Raw genomic sequence first — 22,643 nt, forward strand, 5'->3', positions numbered from 1 at the left:
TCTTTTCGCCAAATTCATCCGGCTTGCCCAGCCGACGGCCACCGGCCTGATCGTGTTGATGGACTCCACTTGAATGTTGTATGATTGCATATTTATTTTATATTACTTGCTGAATGCATCACTCTTGCACCCTATGGTGCACCTGTGAGGATATGCCCTCATATGCCCATGGTGGGTATCTATGTCCCACTTAGGCACAGCACTCTATGCCCCTTTTGACATTCTCATATGTCATCGTGTGCCACGCCCCCAACAAATTCATACTTGCACTTGTGCATCATTGCATGTTTGCTTGCATAACATATTGTATGTTTGCATTTCATATGTTTTTGATTTGCACTTGAGTCACTACCTCCTTGGCACACTCACCCCCAAGTCGTCTCCTTGGCGCACTCATCTATGTTTTGCATGCACCACACCGCACAATCGGCGTATTAGTCGTTAACATATGCCTCCATAAACTAGTGGCGAATATTTACAACCTTTCGATCGCTCCTACCCTGATAGATGACCGCCTACATTGAATCATGTTGCATTTGCATATGCATCTCCGATCTTCTCAACGATAAAACCGGCTCGTTAGCTGAGTGACCCTCCGCTAGTCACGACGTAGCAGCTAGTATTGCCTGCGAAAATGTTTTGGTAGGCAATATCAGCTATCGCGTTGTGAACTAGCATGTGTATGTTGTACTAAAGTTCGAAGGAGTCAAATAGGTGTCACTTAGGCCCTCTAATTTTGAGAAACTGTTTTAAAAGTAAACAAAAATTTACGCCAGCCTTCTGACCTAACCCTACTCGCACTCAGATGCTATGTTAGGACACTGCGTTAGATGGTGTGCTAGACTAAAGACTAAGATGCCCTGGCTATAGTTCTCTGCGGGTTTGGATGCCCTCGGCAGGCATCATTTTTTGTGCTTTTGGGGTGCTCACATGTTTAGCGGTCTTGAGATGTGTGCATTAGTATCTTAGGTCGGTATTCTTGCACCTATAAATCTAATTAATGTATAGAATTTAAACCAGGGGTTTACTTATGCGATGTCTGGCCGTCTTTTTCTGTTTCTGAGATATTTTGCCAACCCAGTGGCACCGGTCTTTCTTGTTCTTTATACTTGGTGTTTCCTTTACCCCTTTCTCTATTGAATGTTTCCTTGCTTGCAATTAGTTTTGCCCTTTTTACCTTGTGATTTTGTCTAAGAATCATGTGGATCACTTAGGCTCTTTATGACCAAAAATTTTATAGATATTTTTATAAAAGTTCAATTATAAAATTTTGAAACTAATTGAAATTTAGACTTAAAATATTCAGAATTTTCAAAATCTATTTTTTTTATTTTCATGCACGGACTTCAAGCTGGATTTCAAATGGGTTGCATACATAACAATATACTCAGTCATAATTAATAGTCTCCACGCTTAGGACTTATTGGATAATTGCATCATTTATAAGTCCAAAGGAGAAGTTTCTGTGTTTCTCCAACCTGATTAGCCCAGCATAAGTTTTATACTTTGGTGATTGTCTAATGCGCTTAGGATGTTTGGGGCTTCTTCAACTAAGACGGGAGTAAGCCCTTCGTTGAGATTATTTCAGTTGTAGTTGGACCTCTCATCTCTTTTTCCACTCCAGCGGCATCCTCGCCACTTTGGCAGATATAAGTCTCACCTCTGGTCTTCCCATCTACATAGGGTCATAGGATTAGAATTTCTTTTTCTTGACCTTTGGGATACCGAAGTCCCATTTGACGACGCAATTCACAGATTGATGATAAGGGGGTTTCCAGTTATGTTGGGTTGACTACCTTCATGAACCGATTGACTTGAGGTCCTAATAGCATGGGACGACAGATCCGTGATATCCCGACTCTACTACCTCAACTCGATTAGAATCGTTCTTCCTTTCCTTTATTACCCCCTTTAAGCCCTGTTGCTTCATTCGACTTTTCGTTTGTTGTCTCATACGCCCCGATTATGGATCAGTCGTCACCCATTTGGAATACGGATATGATGATTTACCCTCTACCCTTATGGCCCGGTTAAGCTTTGAAAGCATAGTGTAGACCCTATGAATCGACCCAGTTATTTCATAGCCCCAGGTCGCCGATAAGCCAACTTCCATATGGGATTGTGAGAGACTTACTCTCTGCTTGTATGGATTGTCGCAAGCTTTGAAGGCATCAGAATGCTCCTGTGAGATAATCGTCCATTGTGACACTCTTTACTAGTCGTTATACAAGTGTAAGCAAGATTTTTTTTTATCGAGAGCATTCTTAGGCACCCCCAAGATATATTTAACCAAAGGGATACATACCTTTGGGAGTTACTCTTAACCCCAGAACAACCGCACACTTGAATCTCTGGTAGTGGGTTGTTTTCATATCGGACTTCTTTGCGGATATGTCCCAAAGCATTTTCAATCTGATTTTGTCTGGACGTACGCTCTTGGGCTATCACGCAAAATTTACTTCACGAAAGTTCTTCATGTGTTTTTTATCATTTGTCTTCATTGTCTTGTGTCATTACCTTCTGATTTCTCTCATTTTCAAATCATTCATATAAATAATACGAAGATAGACAACTTAACAACTCCTTAAAAGAAAAGAGAAAGAAGAAGAACGAAAACAAAATCATTAGCAAGATGCAATCTGAATAATATGAATGCTTAAAAAAACTTTGAAACATGCCCCTAAAGTAACAGACGAATATGTTTATTAACCCCTTATGATGCTTAGTATCCCTTCATTGATGACATGCTAGAAGCCTCTTTTATTTTTATTTTACTTTTTCAAACCCCATATAATTCTTAAAAGTCTTCTTTAAAGTCTGAAATGCTAACTCCATAGTCGTACTTGTCCTTATCATTACAAGCTAAGACCTTTATAATACTACGACCACACCCCATTCCCCAATTAATGGGAAGATTGGATTATCAGCACAACTAGTCAATTAAATTTAATCAAGAGCAAAGATGACCATGTCATCTATCAATCAATCATGATCATCGTCATCATCTCTATATAAACCAAAAATCCATCATACAAACAGGTCATCTTCCCAGCTAAACCAAACAACTAACATCTCTATTAAAGCCAAATTCATGATACAAATACGTCATCTTCCCAACGAAACCAACCAAAACTTCTGACCATTTAATATTGTGTACAAGATTGGATAATTCAAATGCAAACTCTTATCAGAGAGACGAAATAGATGCATCTACAAACCTACTTTAACACTGCATCTTGTAGCACATATATATGAAATAAAGAGTTGAAAATCATAAATTAGCAAATGTACATAAGCATATACAGAATAAGACATCAATTTAGTCAAAAGAAAACATACAAAATAAAAATCTTTAAGAAAACAGTAAATTGCAAACATACAAGATTAGTATCATAAACAGTGGTAAGATAGAAATACTCTGCGTGGAGTTGAAATAATAAAGAGAAAAGAATTGAAAAGAAGCTATTCGGTTTCTTCCTTTCGAGTACAAAGCAGCAGAGATATAAAGGAAACCAAAAGAAACGTTTCTGCAGGAAAAAGCTATTTTCATTCAAACAAATCAAAGGAAAGTAAGAGAATCGAAACTTCGTTAATGAAACATTAATTATATCAACAAAGCCTTACACTTGCACACCAAAAACAAAAATAAAAACAAAAACAAAAACAAAAAAATCCTATCACTGACAGAGCATGGCAGCGCAAAATTCGAATGGACTGAAGATTGCACTGGCGGAATCAGAACAGTGTGTTGAGGAGTTCTCAGACGAACAAAATCAAAGAAAAATAAAGTGTTCGCGGATTGGATCATCCCATCCTAGTCACGAGTAAAGTTTCCTCCTTTCTAGATTGTTCTTAACTCCCAGACACTATAAAAAAGCTAGAATCATTCTCACAAATACTCTTCCAAAACGAAACAAGAAGAAGAAGAAGAAAAAGAAAAATGCACCAGCTTTATAAACATTGGGAAATGAAATTTCATAAGCGAAGTTAAAAACATTCAGCTACAGTCCAAAATCAAATAAAACATTAAACCCATTTTGCAGCAGCCAATCTCAAATTATAATCTTCACTACAACAATCGATAGGGCAGCGGAAACGAATCGGGTACCGCAACAGTGGAGGCAATGGCGCCTATCAATCCGAAGAAGATGATCCCTCGTGAGAGAGAACCGCGCTCAGACGCCTCCCACCGATCATGGCCACCACTCGACTCGCCGCCGGCGGAGGCCATCATCTACGATCCGCTCTTCGGGCGTCGGACCCGCAATCGGAGAAGGGCATGCCTCACTGTTCGCCTTGGAGACCGATACCGGAAGGTCGATCAAAGCTAAAGAGAAGGACGGGAGAGAAAGGCGGAGGAGGGTCGCGTTTATCTGCCTGCGAACGTCACTTATGTGGCAGAGAATTGGGGAGTAGTTTAGTACATAAAATGTCACACAAATTCTCATATATTTACATAATAATTTAGTCACTTATATGATATGAGTTATCACATTAAAAATCATTGATAATATTTCTAATAATATATGGATTGGTAAATACATAAAAATTATGAAAAAATTAACAACGCAGCACGAAATTCTTTTTTATTTGCATATCAAACACCCAAATTTTGATATTTATGTACTTAGCATTTTAATTATTTAAATCTATGTATGAAAAGATATAATTCATATTAAAAAGATGATAATAGTGTTATTTGATATTAAAGATTTAGTGTTATGTGTATAAATACAAAAGTTTGGGTGTGAGACGTGTAAATACATAAGAATTGTGTGCTATGAATGATATGTAACTTTTTCCATAAAATTTGCATGTTCATCACCTAAGATGTCCTTTATTAAATAATCACCCTTGTCATTTTTTTTAACCATCAAATACATGTATTTATGCATTCATCATCAAATCATTGAAATTTTGATTAAAAAAACATGATTTATTTTTTTGTTGTAATTTTCAGTATTTGAGCAAGAATTTGAAACAAACATGCAGGAGTGTAATTTGTTTTATGAATGATAATATTTAAGATGATATGTTCTAAATGCCCTTTTTTAGGAATGCAATAGTTAGGGTTTGTTTGTGGCAGCTGCAGCTAATTAAAAAGCAATTGTGAAATTGTTATAAATAATCTGATATTCAAGAAGTTGTGGTAGCTATTATAATTTTTTTTTCTTGAAAAAGTCAAATCGCGGTTAGAAAGCAGCCACCGCACCTAACCGAGACTGACCAGAAAACGCAGATTTTTGCAGCAGCTTTTTGAAAAACTATTAAAACATAGTTTACCCAAATAGAGAAACTGTGGTTAAGTGGCGATGCCAAAAACCGCACCGCCGCCTCAAATGGGCTCTGCATGTATTTAATATTTACATATTGGATAATTAGCATACATACCACACAGTTTTTATGAATTTTCTTTTGCTAGCCTCAATGTTGATATTTACATTTATAACATTATGGTGGTAAAACCTATGCATAAAAAAAGACATTTGATTATTAAAAAGGTTATAAAAACTCAATTTTTAATGTGACATTAAAGATCCGAGTTTTATGTATATAATTACAACTTAGGTTTAAGATATCTAGACACATAATAACTATGTTGTATGCATGTCAAATGCCTCTTAGATGTTTTGTGAGAACATTTAATTTACAAAACACATTTTTAGAAAGTTCAGAAGAAAAATTTAACACTTTTTTTCCTTAAAATTGTTTCACCGATAGCATTAAATTAAATAATTTTCAGCATATTCTTATACAATAATTGATTTTATCAATTTCATTGTTTATATTTTGAAATTTGGGCACTTTCAAGAATATAATGGTTTTCTCAGATGTGATCTTTCATTTTGTATACACAATGTTTTTATTGTAATTTTAATTTATGCAAGGTTGATAAAAAAAACTTATATAATATATATATATAGGAATTTAAAAGAACGTTCCCACATTAAAATACCATGAATCTCGTCATATAATAAAGCAAACATGAAACCAAAATGAATGTTGGATGGAATTTAAAGTGTACGTTATCATTAGGGGTGTAAACGAGTCGAACACGAGCTGAGCGAGCCATGTTTGGCTCGTTTATATTTCGAGCTCAAAAAGTGTGTTCGTGGTTTGCTTAACGAGCCGAACACGAGCTGTTCACGAACAAAGAGTCCTTTTAACAACCCTAATCCTGTAGCCAGGCAACAGGTGCATTGCAGTAATAGCATCAGTACACAAATGTTAGCGTTCATCTGTATTTCGAACTTGCTAAGCAAATACCAAGTCAAAAAATAACAATTTTATAGAATGCAAATAAGCATACTTTTTAAATAAACAAATGCAATGGTGCAATGGTCCAACCCATAAATATGGACATATTACAACAACAGAATCGAATAGATATGGATGAAGTTGAATGTCCTATTCACAACTCTAAATTTGAAACTCAGTACTTGGTCATAAATCCTCATGCATATCTGTCTCATCATAGATTTCCTCCTGCGTTAATAAAAATCTAAGTTATCCATACTGAAAAACAAAATGAAAAATTTGAGAAAACCAACTCTTGGTACCTGTAATAGTTCTTCAATCACATCCTCCATAGTTATAATCCCAATTGCCTCATCATCATTTAATTCTAGCACAGTCCCGCCATTGATATGCAAAACATCACCGAAGTTATCTCTCAGTCGTTTTTTATTAGTCCCTCGAATGCTCCTCCCTCTGTTCAAATTTCCTGAACCAGAAGGGCAACTCTTCCACTGGTGCAGTTTTGCCACCTTAGGCGTCATTTTTTTCTCCAGCTTGGGCTGCTCAGCATCTATGTCCAACCGCAATTCTTTAAGCGAAAACAGATTAGAAGAGGGAACAAAAAAAAGAAAAGAAAAGAAATCAATAGATTCATATGTACAAACAGAGCTTTGTAGATTACTAGCATAAGAGAATATTAGTTCCTGATAAATGAAAATATTACGGGACATTTATGTATTTACATATCTAACACTAAAATTTTACTTCTTACATTTAATCCAGCCAAGTCTTTCATACTACATCAAAATACACATTTTCATGCAATGATAAGGTGACATGCATGTAAAAAATGAAGTTTAGGAGTTCGATTTCTAAATACATAAGAATTGAGTGGAATGTAAATGTTCGAAAGATGAATGTAACACCGTGATATAGTGCAAGCCACTGGGCAAAATTTAATTGGACTTACCATGATCAACATTGCTGTTGGGCTGCTCGGTTGGATTTTTCACCCTCACAACAACTGCCATATGGCTGTAACCCTTCTGGAACTCATTTAGAATATCATAAAGAGGCACGTCTTCCTTAACCCTGTCAAGTACAATGACCAAAAATTGACATTTAGAATTTATCTAGTGAATGGGTACCACATGCAGGTATTATTTTCTTTGTAATTCAAATTGAGTTGTATGTCATAGCTCTACAATGTCATAGTGCGTCTAATCACAAATGATTAAATAGTGATTATCACAATTAAGGCCAACCTTCCATCCTTCCACATAATCTGCAGTATCTTGATACAGTCGTTTCTTATCAGCATTCCAGTTCATCTCTCGTTTCAAAGAAGAATAAATGGTCTTGCAACCCTAAATTCTCTTTTCTAAATTGAATAACTTTTGTGCATCTATGCATTCAGGAGCAGGGGGTTCGTGGGTGGATAGGTGGGTTCTCGGAAAACTCAAGGAGCAGAGATCTGCCAAACACCCATAATTGCTTGGATAAATACTATAATAAGCTGGCCTTTTTTAATTGAGACCTGATTCACTGGATCCAACCTTCTTATAGTTGAATCAGTTCTACAGACAGTTTCGTCACACAGTTAAAGGGCACAATTCATATTCACGGGCCGCGTCTAAGCATTGAAAGTCATTTATGATCGAAATACATAACCATATTACCACAAGAGTAGTTACGATTTAAACTTAGATATAAAATATATATATATATATATATATATATATATATAGTATACACTAGAATTACCGACATGAATCTCAAAATGAACGAACGACAAAAAACAAAAAAGCTTATCGCAAAGGTAAACAGTCGACTGACAAGTCACCGCCAAACGGTGAAACCGCGTATTTAAATTCATAACAAGTCAAAGCTCCGAAGATGACCCCTCTCCCAATGGTAATAAGATCTGTCAAGGGCTAAGCATAATTCATCCCAAAAGCAAGTATTATCGGATAAATCACACGGACCGACAAGATTCGCTTAATACCTTGCAAATAATGGTAGTCGGATGAAGCGACGAATCAACCAGGTAGATTAAACGTAGGCCCCGTAAAACTTAGCCAGAGCGACAAGTGAGTCACGGTTCACCCAACAAAAACAAATCAACCCATCAGTCAACTAACAGACTGACAGAAACTTGATCGCGATTGGACGACCAACCTACTCTTGCCGTGGTGAACGAGATCATCGTCCAACTGAATGCCTCAGCCGACCAAACACAAGAAACGATTGTCATCCAGTCGATCGCCTCACTTGGTCGCATTCTAGCGAATCAACAAACTGATTACGGTCATATCAAAATTCAAATTGTAATACAAATATGAAATGAAATCCATATAATTTAATAGAGCATTAATCATATTAAGAGCGATTTCCATAATTGTTTCTTTCATACTGTAATTGTACCAACTGCATTCTTACAAATAAGAGACAAAAGAATGGCCAAAGGGAGGCTAGCCATTTGGACTCCCCCAGTTTCCACTTAACATTTGATTCACTTTATTCTCTCATTCATGCCTCTTAACTCTCGAGATATGTTCATAAAAAATAATCTGGGATCCAACATCCTAAAAAGTGGTGCATTGAGCATTGACATGCCCCAGACGACAAGCGAAGCAAACTACGAAGGAGAAACTTCTCAAAGAGAGATAGCACGCATGGAACCAAGCAAAGACACTACACAACCAGACGTCCATGCGTAAGTCCAAGGGCTGCAAGCCTAGATGACTCTCATGATGGAGCATATTGAGGTCCTCCGGGCAGCAATCACTAGGGAACCAACCTATCCTGCAAAACCAGGTCAGCAAGTAGCAGACAGAGGGAAAAGGTGAGTCCTAACACACCAACACAGCCGCCTCTGCGCAGGCGAATGGGCAATAGGAAGAACCGAAGAAAGATTTGGACATCGTACAAATCAGAGAGGTGATACCTCTACCCAAGCTGAGGATTCCTCACTTAGATATTTACAAAAGAAAAAACCGACCCAATCAACAACATCACGTCGTTCAAATCATTCGTTGGTCTACTTCAGATTGACGACCCAATAATGTCTTGTCTCTTCTTAACTACCCTGAAAGAGGGTCCATCTACGGTCAAGCGGTTGAACAAAATATATTCTTTCAAAAAAGAATCAATAACGAAGATATTCCTGGATCTAATCAGGATGACTGAATTCAGATTACCAGAGCCAAGGAGACCAGAGGAAGTCGACAAGAAAGATCAACCCAATTATTGCCCATATCACAGTTTTCTTGGGCATACCACAGAAAGTGCTTCAGCTTCAAAGAGTGACTCGAGAAGAACTTCCAAAACGGGAACATAACGATTCTGAAAGAGTATTTGACATAATCTGAAAAATGTTCTATTTCGGTTGACCCAATTATTTCAATTGACTTCAACACGGCTACACAAGTACTCGAGGAAAGAAATGACACTCATAAAAAACCTCCAATTGATCTTAAAGTTATCAAAGGAATGTTGATCGAGGCCACATTGGAGAGACTCAGAGCTGACATTGCGCGACTATCCAAAGAACGAAAAAAAGTATACAGATTATGAAGACTATGATCTGTCAGATTAGATGGAGGAAGAATTCGCAGAAATCAACGTTGTTGAGACTAGGGCACATCATCCTCGCGCGACTACCCACCGAGAGGAATGTCGCGGATGAATTTCAAAGGGTCATTCAACAACGTGACGAACAGATTGAACGCCTCAAAAAGAAAGTTGAGGAAATGATAATCGCTATGGCCACTATTACAGGACAGTCACGGTCACCACTGATAACATCTCAAGAGGTAAACCAGTCAAAAATCATTCATATTGCATACAAAAAAAATGATTCAACCCAAAACACAATATTAGAGAAAGATTAAACAGATAATGGAACGATAGGTGAGAATAAACCTGACTCAATCAAAGGGAGGAACATTGATTCTGAAGGTAGACCTTACCCAGAAGAGTTTGATGTTGTACAATACCCAAAGGGTTTCGTACCATCGTTGTTCAAGACTTTTGATGGGACCAGAAACCCTTGACAGCATGTTACACACTTTCGAGCAAGTTGCTGCAACGCAGTAGGTAGCGATGCACTACTCTTCCGACAGTTTGTGAGCAGTCTTTCTTGGGTTGCCTTCGACTGGTACGCAGAATTACCTAACGACTCGGTTAAAACATTCACAGTATTGGAAGACTCGTTCGTTAAACGGTTCGCTAGGGCTCAACACCACATCACCATAGGTGATCTCGTGGTAGAGAAACAGAAGTCGGACGAAACTTTGGTGGACTACATGCTGCGATGGAGAAACATGAGCATGAAGTACGAGCCGCCATTTCAAGAACAACACGCAATCAAGATTCTTCTGAAGAGCATCCACAGTCTAGTGGCCTTTACGCTTAAGGGGTTCACAATTAAGACATTTGAAAAAAGAGGACAAACAGTTGGGATTTCTAGATAGAACCGAGAAGTCAAATCCAGTGAAGACATTTGAAAAGAAGTGAGGAACAGTGGCAACAGTTGATGAAGACAAGCAGTCAATGCACATAAAAGCCGAAAAGATTCAACAGACATACCAACGTCCTCAATAACGAGATCAACAATCGTCTCAGCAAAGGCCCTACAGTACAGGCAGAGAGCCGCCTTTGACAATGACAGAACGAATGAATAAGATATATCCATTCAAGAATGAGTCGGTGGGGAAGATGTTCCACAACTTACATAAAAAAACCAGTATTCAGACTGCCGACGCCGACAAAGCCAGAAGAGGCCGGCAAGAAAAATCATCCTCAGTAATATCCATATCACAGGTTGTTCGGCCACACCATAGAAAATTGTTTCGTCTTCAAGGACTAGCTTGAGATAAACTTTAAGAGTGGGGACATAACGATCCGAAAAGAATATTTGAGGGAACCTGAAGAATGTTCTACCAATATGATTTCGATCGATCTCAGTGTTCCGCTTGACCCCTACGTAACTGACGAAGGAGGAATACAGTTCAGGTGGAGCCTCCGAAGAAAATATCAAATCAGATTCAAACTGCCTAGACAATTTTACATTGAATGAAAAAAAAAAGTTAACTCGAACGTTCAAAGTTCAATCGAAAAATGGGTGATAAGTTCATGACTTGAGAGAATAATGAAATTAATGCTCTAATAACTGTGTCCTACACCTTAAAGGATTTGGACTGAGTCCTAAGTGAAGTTCAAAATGAAACATTGTGATTAAAACACAAGTAATCGACTAAGGATATCACAAGTTTTTTTAATATTTTGCCAATTGATTGGGTTCTGACTTTCGAACGAGCTATAATATCCTCGAATTTGTCTTAAGAAATATTTGAGGATTATTGAGCAGAGGAGTTTGGACATTCAAAATATTTGAAAGAAATATATTCTACTAGATATAGTATTTCTCAAAAAACAAAAGAAGCCAAGAAAAATGATACAGAAAAAAAATGGATTATGTGAAAATCTCCCTTAAAAAAAAAAAACTTGAGGTGGGCACAAAATAAAAAAAAAAGTGTCTGAGCTTAGACATTCAAAATCATTAAACATGCTCCACCAGATATAGTAACTCTGCAAAAAAAAAAAACAATGTGAGGATAATAAATGAAAAATAAAAGATAAATTATGTGAAAGTCTCCTTGAGAAGAAGCTTAAGGTAGACATATAATCAAAAATTAGTGTTTAAATCCTCCCTTAATCAATAAAACTTGAAAATTTTCCTTAAAAATATTTTTCTGATGTTATGCTCCGAAAAGAGTTAAGTGATCCTGTGTATTTTGGTTGACTATTAATTGGCTCAGAAATATCTTTGGGAAATAAAAAATATTTTGATCACATGAGCAAAAGTTTTAAAATTTGCTTAGGCCCAGAAATAAAGAACTAAAATAAATGGCTATGTTATTAGCAAATTAATGGAAATTCTACATTGAAGTCATATCTTTCAGAGCCCAAACTCAACATCAACATCGATTTAAGAACATCAAAACGGTTCCTCAGATCAATGTGGACAATTTTTACACAAACCAGTGATAAGCAAATGACGACTGCCACAACGGACCTACAAAGTTGCAGTCTCTCGAGCTGTGATGTCCTTAGAAATAGCACATCTTTATGTATACTTGAAAGAATACAATTCTGATAGTATCTCGAAGAATGAGTTATTTTTACATGCGCTTTTGATCAACGGATAGTATCTCAAGAAGTACTACACATCGTGATATTTAACGGCAATGCCTCATTTTTTAAATCACCAATGTCATACTTGTCTAGAACTGGGTCCAAATCCTAACACAAATCCTAACAGACAACAAAAAGAAAACTCACAAAACATAATCAAAGATCACACCAAAACAAATCAAAAATAAAAATAAACTCAACATCGCATTAAATAAAATCAAAACAATCAAAATTTCAAACTTCAAATTTTGGACTTGGTTAGGTTGAGTCCTCTCGAACTATCACTAGTGTCACTTCTCACGGCCCGAAGTTTCCTTTCACAGGAACTCTGGGTCCTCTTTCTCGCATGTGGGGATTTAGTTAGTTCTACCTACATGGAACTGCACTCTTCTCAATCGGTTGTTCCGAGAGGATGAGGTTTGGCTGGTTTTATTGATATGGAACCACATCTCTTCCCACACAGACACTTCTTTGATCAACGCTTGGGTTGGATGTGAGCCCTCTCACATTTCTCCTCAATCTGATTCCTTTCAATATGAATTTGCCACAGTCCTCACAAACTTTGCAATAAACTCAACATCAACACTATAAAACTCAGCATTCACACAATTTGTACAATAATTCTCACATTTCCTTACAAGCAAACATTTCGAGGTCGATGCAAGAATTTTGATTCCCTCACACATGACATCTCGGGGTCGATGCAAGGATTTCGATTCCCACACATCGACATTTTAGGATCAGTGCATGGATTCTGATTTTACATTCACGATATCTTGGGATCGATGCAAGGATTTCGATTCTCACACACACTGACATTCTAGGGTCGGTGCAAGAATTTTGATTCTACATTTCAGGGGCGGTACAAGAATTATGTTTCCTTCCACATATTTTCCACATTTCATTCATAAATTTCTCGCATTCATGACATTCCTGGATTGGTGGGAGGATTCCAATTCTACATTCACAATCTTTTCGGATTGGTGCATGGATTCCGATTCTACATTCACAAAATTTCCGGATTGTTGCATGAATTCTGATTCTACATTCACAAACTTTCGGATTGGTGCATGGATTCCGCTTCTACATTCACAAACTTTCCGGATTGTTGCATCGATTCCGACTCTACATTCACAATCTTTCAGGAGCGGTGTGGGGATTCTGATTCCTTCCACAAAACTTCTTACATCATAAATTTTCACAAACCTCTGCGCTCGCAGTCACATGATGTTCACAACAATATCTGTGAAATTCAACACCCAATGTCATCTCTTGACCCAAAATCTTCTACCATAAAAACTCTGGGTCATTCTCTTATACCTTTTCTCATTGAATTTTCGTGAGACTTCCGGTATACAACCTCTTGCAGAAAGGGTCTGGCAGTTCTAATATACAGAACTACACCTTTCTTTTGTTTTCCTGCTCATCGTCGGACAGACCACAGTCATTTGAAGTTACACATATGTACATATCTATACATATGTGTATGTATATACATACATACATGTATACATACATATACATATATATATATATATATATATATATATATGTATAATTTGTACCTATAAGTACAACATGTATATAAGTGCAAATATGTTATATATACATATATATCTGTGTGTGTGTGTGTGTGTGTGCATCTCTATACATATATGTTAAATATGTATGCATATACACACATACATGTATATATACAAACATGTATATGTATATATGTACATATATACATATATATGTACAAATGTACCTATATGTGCAACATCTATATACGTACAAATATGTACATCATGTATATATACAAATAGATACATGTGTGTGTGTATGCGCGTGTGTGTGTGTGTGTATAACATGTGTCGCGTACCTTGGCCTGTTGTTTCACATCCGCGGTAAAAAACCCCTAATGTCAAAGGTTCGAACCCCTTCTGGCACAGTTGACCTTAGGAGGTGGTACTCGAATTGTCAGGCACATTAGGAGTGGCTGGAGGCTCGTATGAAAACTTCCGATCATTCCTTTAAAAAAATGTGTATATGCACACATATATACATATAGGTGTATATATATACATACATATATAGAATTATAAACACGCGCGCGAGTGCAAAAACCTTCAATTGCCTACATTCCTATTTCCATTGCAAATGTTATCGGCAGGTTGAATATGTCAAATAAACATTCCCCACAATTCAGGTACTTTCTACTATTTTCTACCAAAATAGAGTGATTCTTCAACAAAAGCAATCATCTACACATCGAGGCAAATGATCTCATTTATTTGCCCAAAAAATTGCTTAATAATATCTTCAGATCATAATTTGAACAGAACTTGAGCCAAGCTCAAATAATCATGATTTTAAACAAATTGATCTTGAACACTATCACATCAAGCTCACACAGGGTTTTAGCAAACATGCTCAAAACTCAATCAAGTTACAATCTACTGAACTAGATTCCTTTGCAGCCCTATGTGAAATTTTTTATGTGAAGCTTTTTCTCCTCAAGTGACCCACTATATAAGAAACACCATTTAATTTATTTTTATGAATGTTAGAAACTAGTTAGAACTTTGAGTTATCACAAAGATTACAAAGGTTTGCTTGACAACAAAGGTACAATTTCTTGAACCAAACCTTGTTACTATCATTTGCGTAAAATGAGTGTAAAATGTCAAAATTCACAAAAGAACCTTCAACCTACTACAACATAGTAAAGGTTAGATGATGTCACAACCTAAATAAAATATACAAATAATTGAATAAACCATTCAGTTCTCAATTTAAATGTTTGCAAATAGTTCCAAAAAATGGAAAAAAAATCATAAAAAACGAGAATAATAATAACATAAACCATAAAATATCTGAGAAGGATAGAAAATATTACCCAGTATTAACATGTTAAACATCCATCACTATTACAACCTACATGCAAAAATTAGGTACGTACTAAAAGTTTTTTATAATTCCCGTGCAATTTTATAATTCAATGGGCAAATTTCAAGATTCAACGAAGACTCTCAGAAATAAAATGTAAATCAAACCTCAGATAGCAATGTTTCAACTAGGTATTATAACTTCCAGCCAATCATACCCAAAAAATGGGAAAAAAAAACATAAAAAACGAGAATAATAATAACATAAACCATAAAATATCTGAGAAGGATAGAAAATATTACCCAGTATTAACATGTTAAACATCCATCACTATTACAACCTACATGCAAAAATTAGGTACGTACTAAAAGTTTTTTATAATTCCCGTGCAATTTTATAATTCAATGGGCACAAAATTTCAAGATTCAATGAAGACTCTCAGAAATAAAATGTAAATCAAACCTCAGATAGCAATGTTTCAACTAGGTATTATAACTTCCAGCCAATCATACAGTGGTTTTAATCCACATGAGCATTGTATATAGATCGAGGAAATGTAAACCTCTAAAAGCAACCATACCTTAGAATTTTGCGAATTGTAACACTTCTTACAGGAACCTCATCTGCATGATTTATGTCCAACATATCTTTTACCTACAAAAACCAACTATTTGAAATCTACATAACATGGCATAGGATGCATAGTGACAGACTTAATAAAAAAAGATAACGAAGGCATGAAACATTAAAAAAAAACTGAACCCTAATAACCATAACATAGCATATATATATATATATATAGTAGATAACTGGGAGGGGGAGGCCCCTCCTCTTGGACGACAGCCCTAACTAAAACATATGGCCCGGTCGGCCCTTCCCTTCTCTTGGCCGAATCAGTTTGGCTTGAGCCCGCGTTAGCGAACCTCATTCATAACTAACAGTAGGTAGCCCTGATGGTATTAAGTCACATGTGCTAGGTGGGATGATGAACCAGTCACAAAAGTATACAGGTAAAGCATGTCTTTGAACTGGTTCGTATGGACCGGTGCCCTGTCAATGTGAATGCCCAAGAATAGAGACAAGCCTCGTTCAAAACAAAAGTGTGTTCCATTGCTTAGTTGGTAAAAGCTAAGGTTAAGCCTTTCCTACCACCTTAAGATCTAATAGTGAATGTTAGTGGCTTGATCCTTGAACCTTGAAGCTTGCCAACCCTATGAATCACTAACCTAAGCAAAACCATCACCAAACCTTAAAGGTTGTCAACCACTGCAAAGGATTCAATGCTGGCCTAGAACATCGGCCTCCTCTAATAACTTTATTATCACTATTTTATAATCTTCAGATAGAACTTTCACCTCTGATCACACTGGACTTCATTTAGATGACTGAACGTCAATCGCCATCACTGACCCCATTGTTCCCTTTAGGCTCCTACCACCAAACCAAAACGCGCTGCACAATTGGGTACCAAGAGCATTAAGTGCTTTTGATGAGCATGCCTTACATCGCCATCACATGTCGCAAACAAATACTTTACTTAAAATGCATACCTTTGGCGGCGCTTAGGATTTAAAAAGATAAAGATAAGATTCAGTCAATGCAATTGAGCAATTGATGACATAAAACGTCATTTTAGAAAGAAAGTTAGACCAGCATCTACTTTAACTGAGGCTTGAAGAACCAGAAAATCTACAGAAATCTCAGATTTATCATGAGATTTAAATTTAAAAATATAATTTTGTTAAAGAGAATTTAAGCTGAACATTAAAAAAACAATCCTTAAGACTGTCCTTTAAATTGATAACCTCGCTCATCCCATTTTGGTCATCACAACAAGTATTAAATAAGTTGAGCTTATAATATAAGCCACAAAGATGAACTCTCCAAGGGACTACAGATCCGGTTTGAATTCAAAATAAATATCTCTAGCAGGCCTCTGATAAAATAATTAATCACAACAATTAAGGCAGAAACATATTTGCCAATTAATCATAAAGCTCAGTGAAAAGAACAGATAGATTAATTTACCAAAATAAGCCCAACTATGTTTGTATGTTCATTGTAGTAAACTGGCACTCTGCTATGTCCCTTCTTCATAATCACCCCTATTAACTCTCTAAAAGAAAAAAGAAATACAAATGATAGTTACCACAGTGCATTAGAATAGTTTAGTTTCACAAGACTTCCATATGTTCACAAGGATTAAACCTATTAATTTTTCCATTGATATCAATTGCAAAGGTCTCCGAAAGAGGAGTCATGGCATCTTTAGCATTTTTCTCAGTAAGTTCTAGTGCTCCAGCAATTATTGTTGTTTCATCATGTGTCAACTCCCCTCCTTTTCCAGCCTGTTTATTTAATAATGAAAACATCAGTTGAATGGGTAGCTGAGAACATAATGTAATAAAAATTATAAGTCATCTTGATCATAGCCCTATCATGATTCCGAATACCATCACCAGCTAACAAATATTGTAAACCCTTAATCAACAAATATGCTTTTGATGCAACATAAGACAGCCATATGTTTATACATCAGAGTTCTAAGACTTGTAATTAGATTATAAATTATGAAATACATTTGAAAATTCCCCTTCTTTTCCAGCCTGTTTATGTCTGCAATGAAAACATCAGTTGAATGTGTAGCTGAGAACACACATTGCAATGAAAAAATTTTGATCATACACCAATCACTATTCCAAATACAATCACCAGATAACAAATGTCGTAAACCCTTATAATTTAAAAAATCTCATTTCTTACTTTAGATTATTAATTTGCTAGTATGCTCATCATGCTCATACATATCTAAGTTTAAAAAATGAGGGGGGAGGGGGGAGGGGTGTGTTCTTTGGTTTGCTTCAAAAGGAGGGTGATGTAAATAGAATGCAGGAGTTTTTGAAATTATTGTTTGATTGGATGAATACGGAATACAGAGTAAAATTCTAATGAATTTGGAATTCACCTTGTGGTTCAAAAAAAGTGTTTTCCAAATTCACCTAATTTCTTCAATTTCAAAATACATGCAAAATGCTGCCACCACAGCCCCCCATCGCCGTCTGCCCGCCTCCCACCGCTGCCACCAGTGGCTAACACTACCGATTTTCAATCCTACTAGCCACCAGTTGTGTTTTATGATTTTATTTTCCTTTAAACTTAACATAAAATATAAACTCTTGCATTTATTTCACACTGACTAAAAAAACTCCAAAATAATCTAAAACACAACGTTTCAATTATACATTGTTCCTTTTATACCTACATTCCTTTTTAGCAAATCAAACCACCCCTTAAATATACATGAATATATGTTACGCCTTGTTTTAAACTCAACATTTTATGAATATTAATTAAAATATTGCTTAAGAATGAAGTAATTAAAGAAGCATACAGCTATAATGAATACAACTTATGATAACACATGATCATGTTTCTTATTCATTTATTATGGCAATTTTAGCAAGTCGTATTACATCAACTTCTATAATTACAAATGAGTGTTATTTGTCATAATAATATGCAAAAAACATCATAAATCATCATTACACAATCTAATCATTAGCAATCACATAGAAATCATAAATCATTTTTATAGCATAATGATGTTGATGCACCTAAGAATTCTAGGTATTTTGATTAAGTGCAATAGAAAAATACAAATATTACCATCGACAAAAAATATTATAATAGCTACACCTAATAATAATCCCATCCATTCCAAAACAAAACGAACTTACTGTGGGCTCAAAAAATTCACGCCTTGGGACTCTCATTACATTTTGTCATTAGGATCAAATTTTTAAAAATGCAAATGAAATAGTAGATAAGACACCACTCAAATATTTTACCCTCATTTTGTGAGGACGTTTTAGATTTGAGGTTTGGATTTCCCATAGGCGCGAGCCTCTAAAGTTAACTACCCCTCCTAGTGATCAGAGACCACTTTCAAGATTTACGCACATTTTGTAAGGACTTTAAAGATTTGAGGTTTGGATTTCCCATAAGCGCAAACCTGCATGGTTAATTACCGGCCTGAAAATGAATGATCACTTTCGATAAAGGTTGGTCACTAAGCACTGAATGATCAACATATAATAACAACATACTTTATTTTAAATTATAGCATATATCATCATGAGATTAAAGTAAATGGTGGAAGAAAGGATGATGAACAAGGTCAAGATCTAACAATTAGGTCATCTCGCATCATTGTTGTTTCTAATTTATAGTCATAGAAGATGATCGACTCAATTTGATTGAAAGATCATAATTACTTATGGGTTATGTCATCTAAAAAGACCTTATAGATCTGAAGTGAATGATTGTCCAAGAGAATGAAACTAAGTCATGAGCACAGAAAAAGACTTCTTTCCGATGAAAGAAGCAGAGATACAAGGGAAAAGAAATACAAAGAGAAGGAACATAAAAAATTGGAACGACTATCCTCTATTTATAAGAAGTCATGGGCATAAAAATCAATGAAGTTATTTAAATAAGTTTTAATGTCTTTAACATAGTTTGAAGCCTACTAATGCACGAGAGAATCAGGAAACTAAAATATGCATGATCAAACAAACTCAATGGGACACGTGCCAAGGAATTATTCTGGGTGGATAAGAGAGATATCAATTGGCACATTGCGGATAATCAAGTCAACTAAATTGAAAGAGCAAGCTGAGTAAACGGACGAACGCCTCACTAAACCTAGAAGCGAGCAAAGAGAAGATCCCATAAGTAATGATTCGTTCATAATAATCGTTATATTGACGGTCACGATGACTAACCAACAAAAAAGAATTTAAAAGCTTTTATGGACATTTCATAATATAACTTCTACCTATTAAAAATATAGGAACAATAAAATGTAAAAGAGGGACTAGGAGAAACACAGAAATATTATTGATATTGTGCTCTTAAGTCTGTCTCTCTCTCTCTCTCCATATTTACACTATATTCCTTATATGTGATTCACGGATAGATCTAGGTTCAACAGAGCATCATTTGAATTATTTCAGTGGCTACCAAAGTATTTCGAATTGATTTATATCACATCGCATCTAATGATTGTCGTTCTCTCATTCCCAATCCACTGGATTTGTAAACTACATATTGAGGTCAACAGCTAGCTGGCATTGAAGAGAGATTTGTGTTATTGAATATGCAGGTTATGTGGAAGGGTTTAAGTTGATGTAAAGATTTTTCTTGCTGCGTATAGATGTATATGCATTAATGGTGAATGTTACTAGACAGGGTTATGTTTGGAGATGAGAAAATGTAATAGATGTAGTGTAATTTTAAGGCTAGAATATCGAGTCCAATTGACTGTAAGTCTAAGAAAGGCATGCGGGAATCACGATGCAAGCACGGGGTAGACAATTATTGTGGAACTTTGCCTAGACCTGTGAGTTTCGGGTCTGCCCATAGGAGAAACGGAGACTAGTCGCACCGAAGACACCAAGAGATAACCAGGTACGCGACGGTAGACGGGCTGGAGAGTCATAAGCGGACCTGCGTGCGGTGTTGCTCGGGTCGACAGGTAAGAAAGTGAAGAATGTAGTGGGTGTCGTGTACAGCGAAAGGGGTAGCGGGCGACAGTTTCGTCTGATTTCTAGTAGAAATCAGCGGACGGGTGGGCTAACGCTAGGGTTTCAAGCCTGTAGCAACGGATCGGAAGATGGAAAGGCTTCGGCTTGGAAGGGAACGATAGGTACAGATACAATGAGGGGTAAGTTATGTGGGGATCGGGGAGTTGTTGGAGCAGTGGCCAGTGGGAAATCTAATCAAATAAGTTTCCGTTCTATTTTAAAAATCTATTTTAATTTCTTTTTATATATTTTAATATTTCATTTTTTACTATTTATTTGTTTGTAATTTGTATTTAATGGAACAAATCAAAAAACTAAAATTCAATTAAAATTTCATATTTACAAAAAACCCTACTTTCTATTTTTATACCACTCTAATATTTCATCACATAATATTGCATAATATTGCAAGTGTAATGTAATATTGATGTAAACTTTGAAATTTAGTGTTAAATATATAAATGCATAGGAAAAAGTAGTGTGCAAATATTCCTATATTGTAATTTCAAGGAGAACAAATACCAAAAAAAATCGAAGTTTGCATAGAATAATATTTGATAAAAATGAATAAAGGGTTCATGAAATTAAATTGATATTATACATTTAAGATGTATAATTTGTGTCGTACTCTCCAACAAATAATTATTCATAACTGAACTATTTATACTTAAAATAAATTTTGATACAATCCCAATTTTATCAGATTTTTGATTGATTCAATTTCTCATATTTCTTATTTTGATTGCAATTAGTTCGACCAATTTGTATGCATCTCTATCTATATGTATGTATATATATGTATGTATATGTATGTATGTATGGATATGCAATATTCATCGTTCATGCATCTATAGATCTCCCAGCTCACCATAAAGCATATCATATATACACCCATTCGTTAAAGCCCAAATAATGCAAAATTTTGCGTCGTATGGCTCTTTGAATCTCTTCATCAAAATGCATCCATGTATCTATAACTTAACATATCCTATATTAAGACTAAAAAATCCTATAATTTGGTCGCTCAACCATTTCTAGTACCGTATAAAACTAGATGATGAACTAAAAAACATGAAATCAACACAAAGCAGCACATTCAACACCTTAAATAGATAAAAAAGATAACATTCCTTACTTTTAGGTTTCCCAATGTTAAGAGAATAATACGTACAGAATCCCCGAAAGCATCCAAACTCCATGTACAATATTGTTGTACAATGTTGTACAACACATATACAACATGTGTACAATATATAAAACATTATTGTACACAGAGTCTGGCATTCGGACTCCACCCGTAATAATTTTCCTAACAACGAAAATTTTCAAGAAATTTTCTACACAACAAACGAAAAATCCGATCTTATCTTTTATTTTTTAACATTAAATCAAAAGTAGCATCAACTGACCTCATTGCCATGCAAAGTAACAAGGGTCTTTAGCTCGGCTCTCCGAAAAAGAGCAGCATGGCCGCTGCCCAGAACACAGTCCAGCAGCTGAGTTTGGAATAAAGAATCAATTAGCTTTGCTCAGAACCACAACTATAATAAATAAACGCACCTTGCTGATTGGATATGCAACAGGAAAGCAGATAAACATGAGTACACGAACTACAGGCGCGAGCGATGCTCCAATTGCAAGACCATAGCGAGAGCATACAGACTGCGGAATAATCTACTTGGTAGCACATACATCAAATTAGCTAGTTTCAGTGCAAGAAATATATATATATATATATATATATATATATAT

General features: G+C 35.8%; 1 protein-coding gene and 1 pseudogene across 1 annotated transcript in view; both read right to left on the reverse strand.

Moving 5' to 3' along the window:
* Positions 1 to 4,408, reverse strand: part of LOC110017917 — a 45,188-nt gene extending 40,780 nt beyond the window's left edge. The window contains exon 1 of the mRNA XM_020715075.1: positions 4,109 to 4,408. Within this exon, the coding sequence (XP_020570734.1) occupies positions 4,109 to 4,234 (126 nt within the window). The 5' untranslated portion in view covers positions 4,235 to 4,408. The remainder of the gene's footprint in view (positions 1 to 4,108) is intronic.
* Positions 4,409 to 6,207: 1,799 nt separating this feature from the next.
* Positions 6,208 to 22,643, reverse strand: part of LOC110038106 — a 21,280-nt pseudogene continuing 4,844 nt past the window's right edge.

This window comes from Phalaenopsis equestris, unplaced genomic scaffold, assembly GCF_001263595.1.
Source record: "Phalaenopsis equestris unplaced genomic scaffold, ASM126359v1 Scaffold000002, whole genome shotgun sequence".
NCBI classification, from domain to species: domain Eukaryota; kingdom Viridiplantae; phylum Streptophyta; class Magnoliopsida; order Asparagales; family Orchidaceae; genus Phalaenopsis; species Phalaenopsis equestris.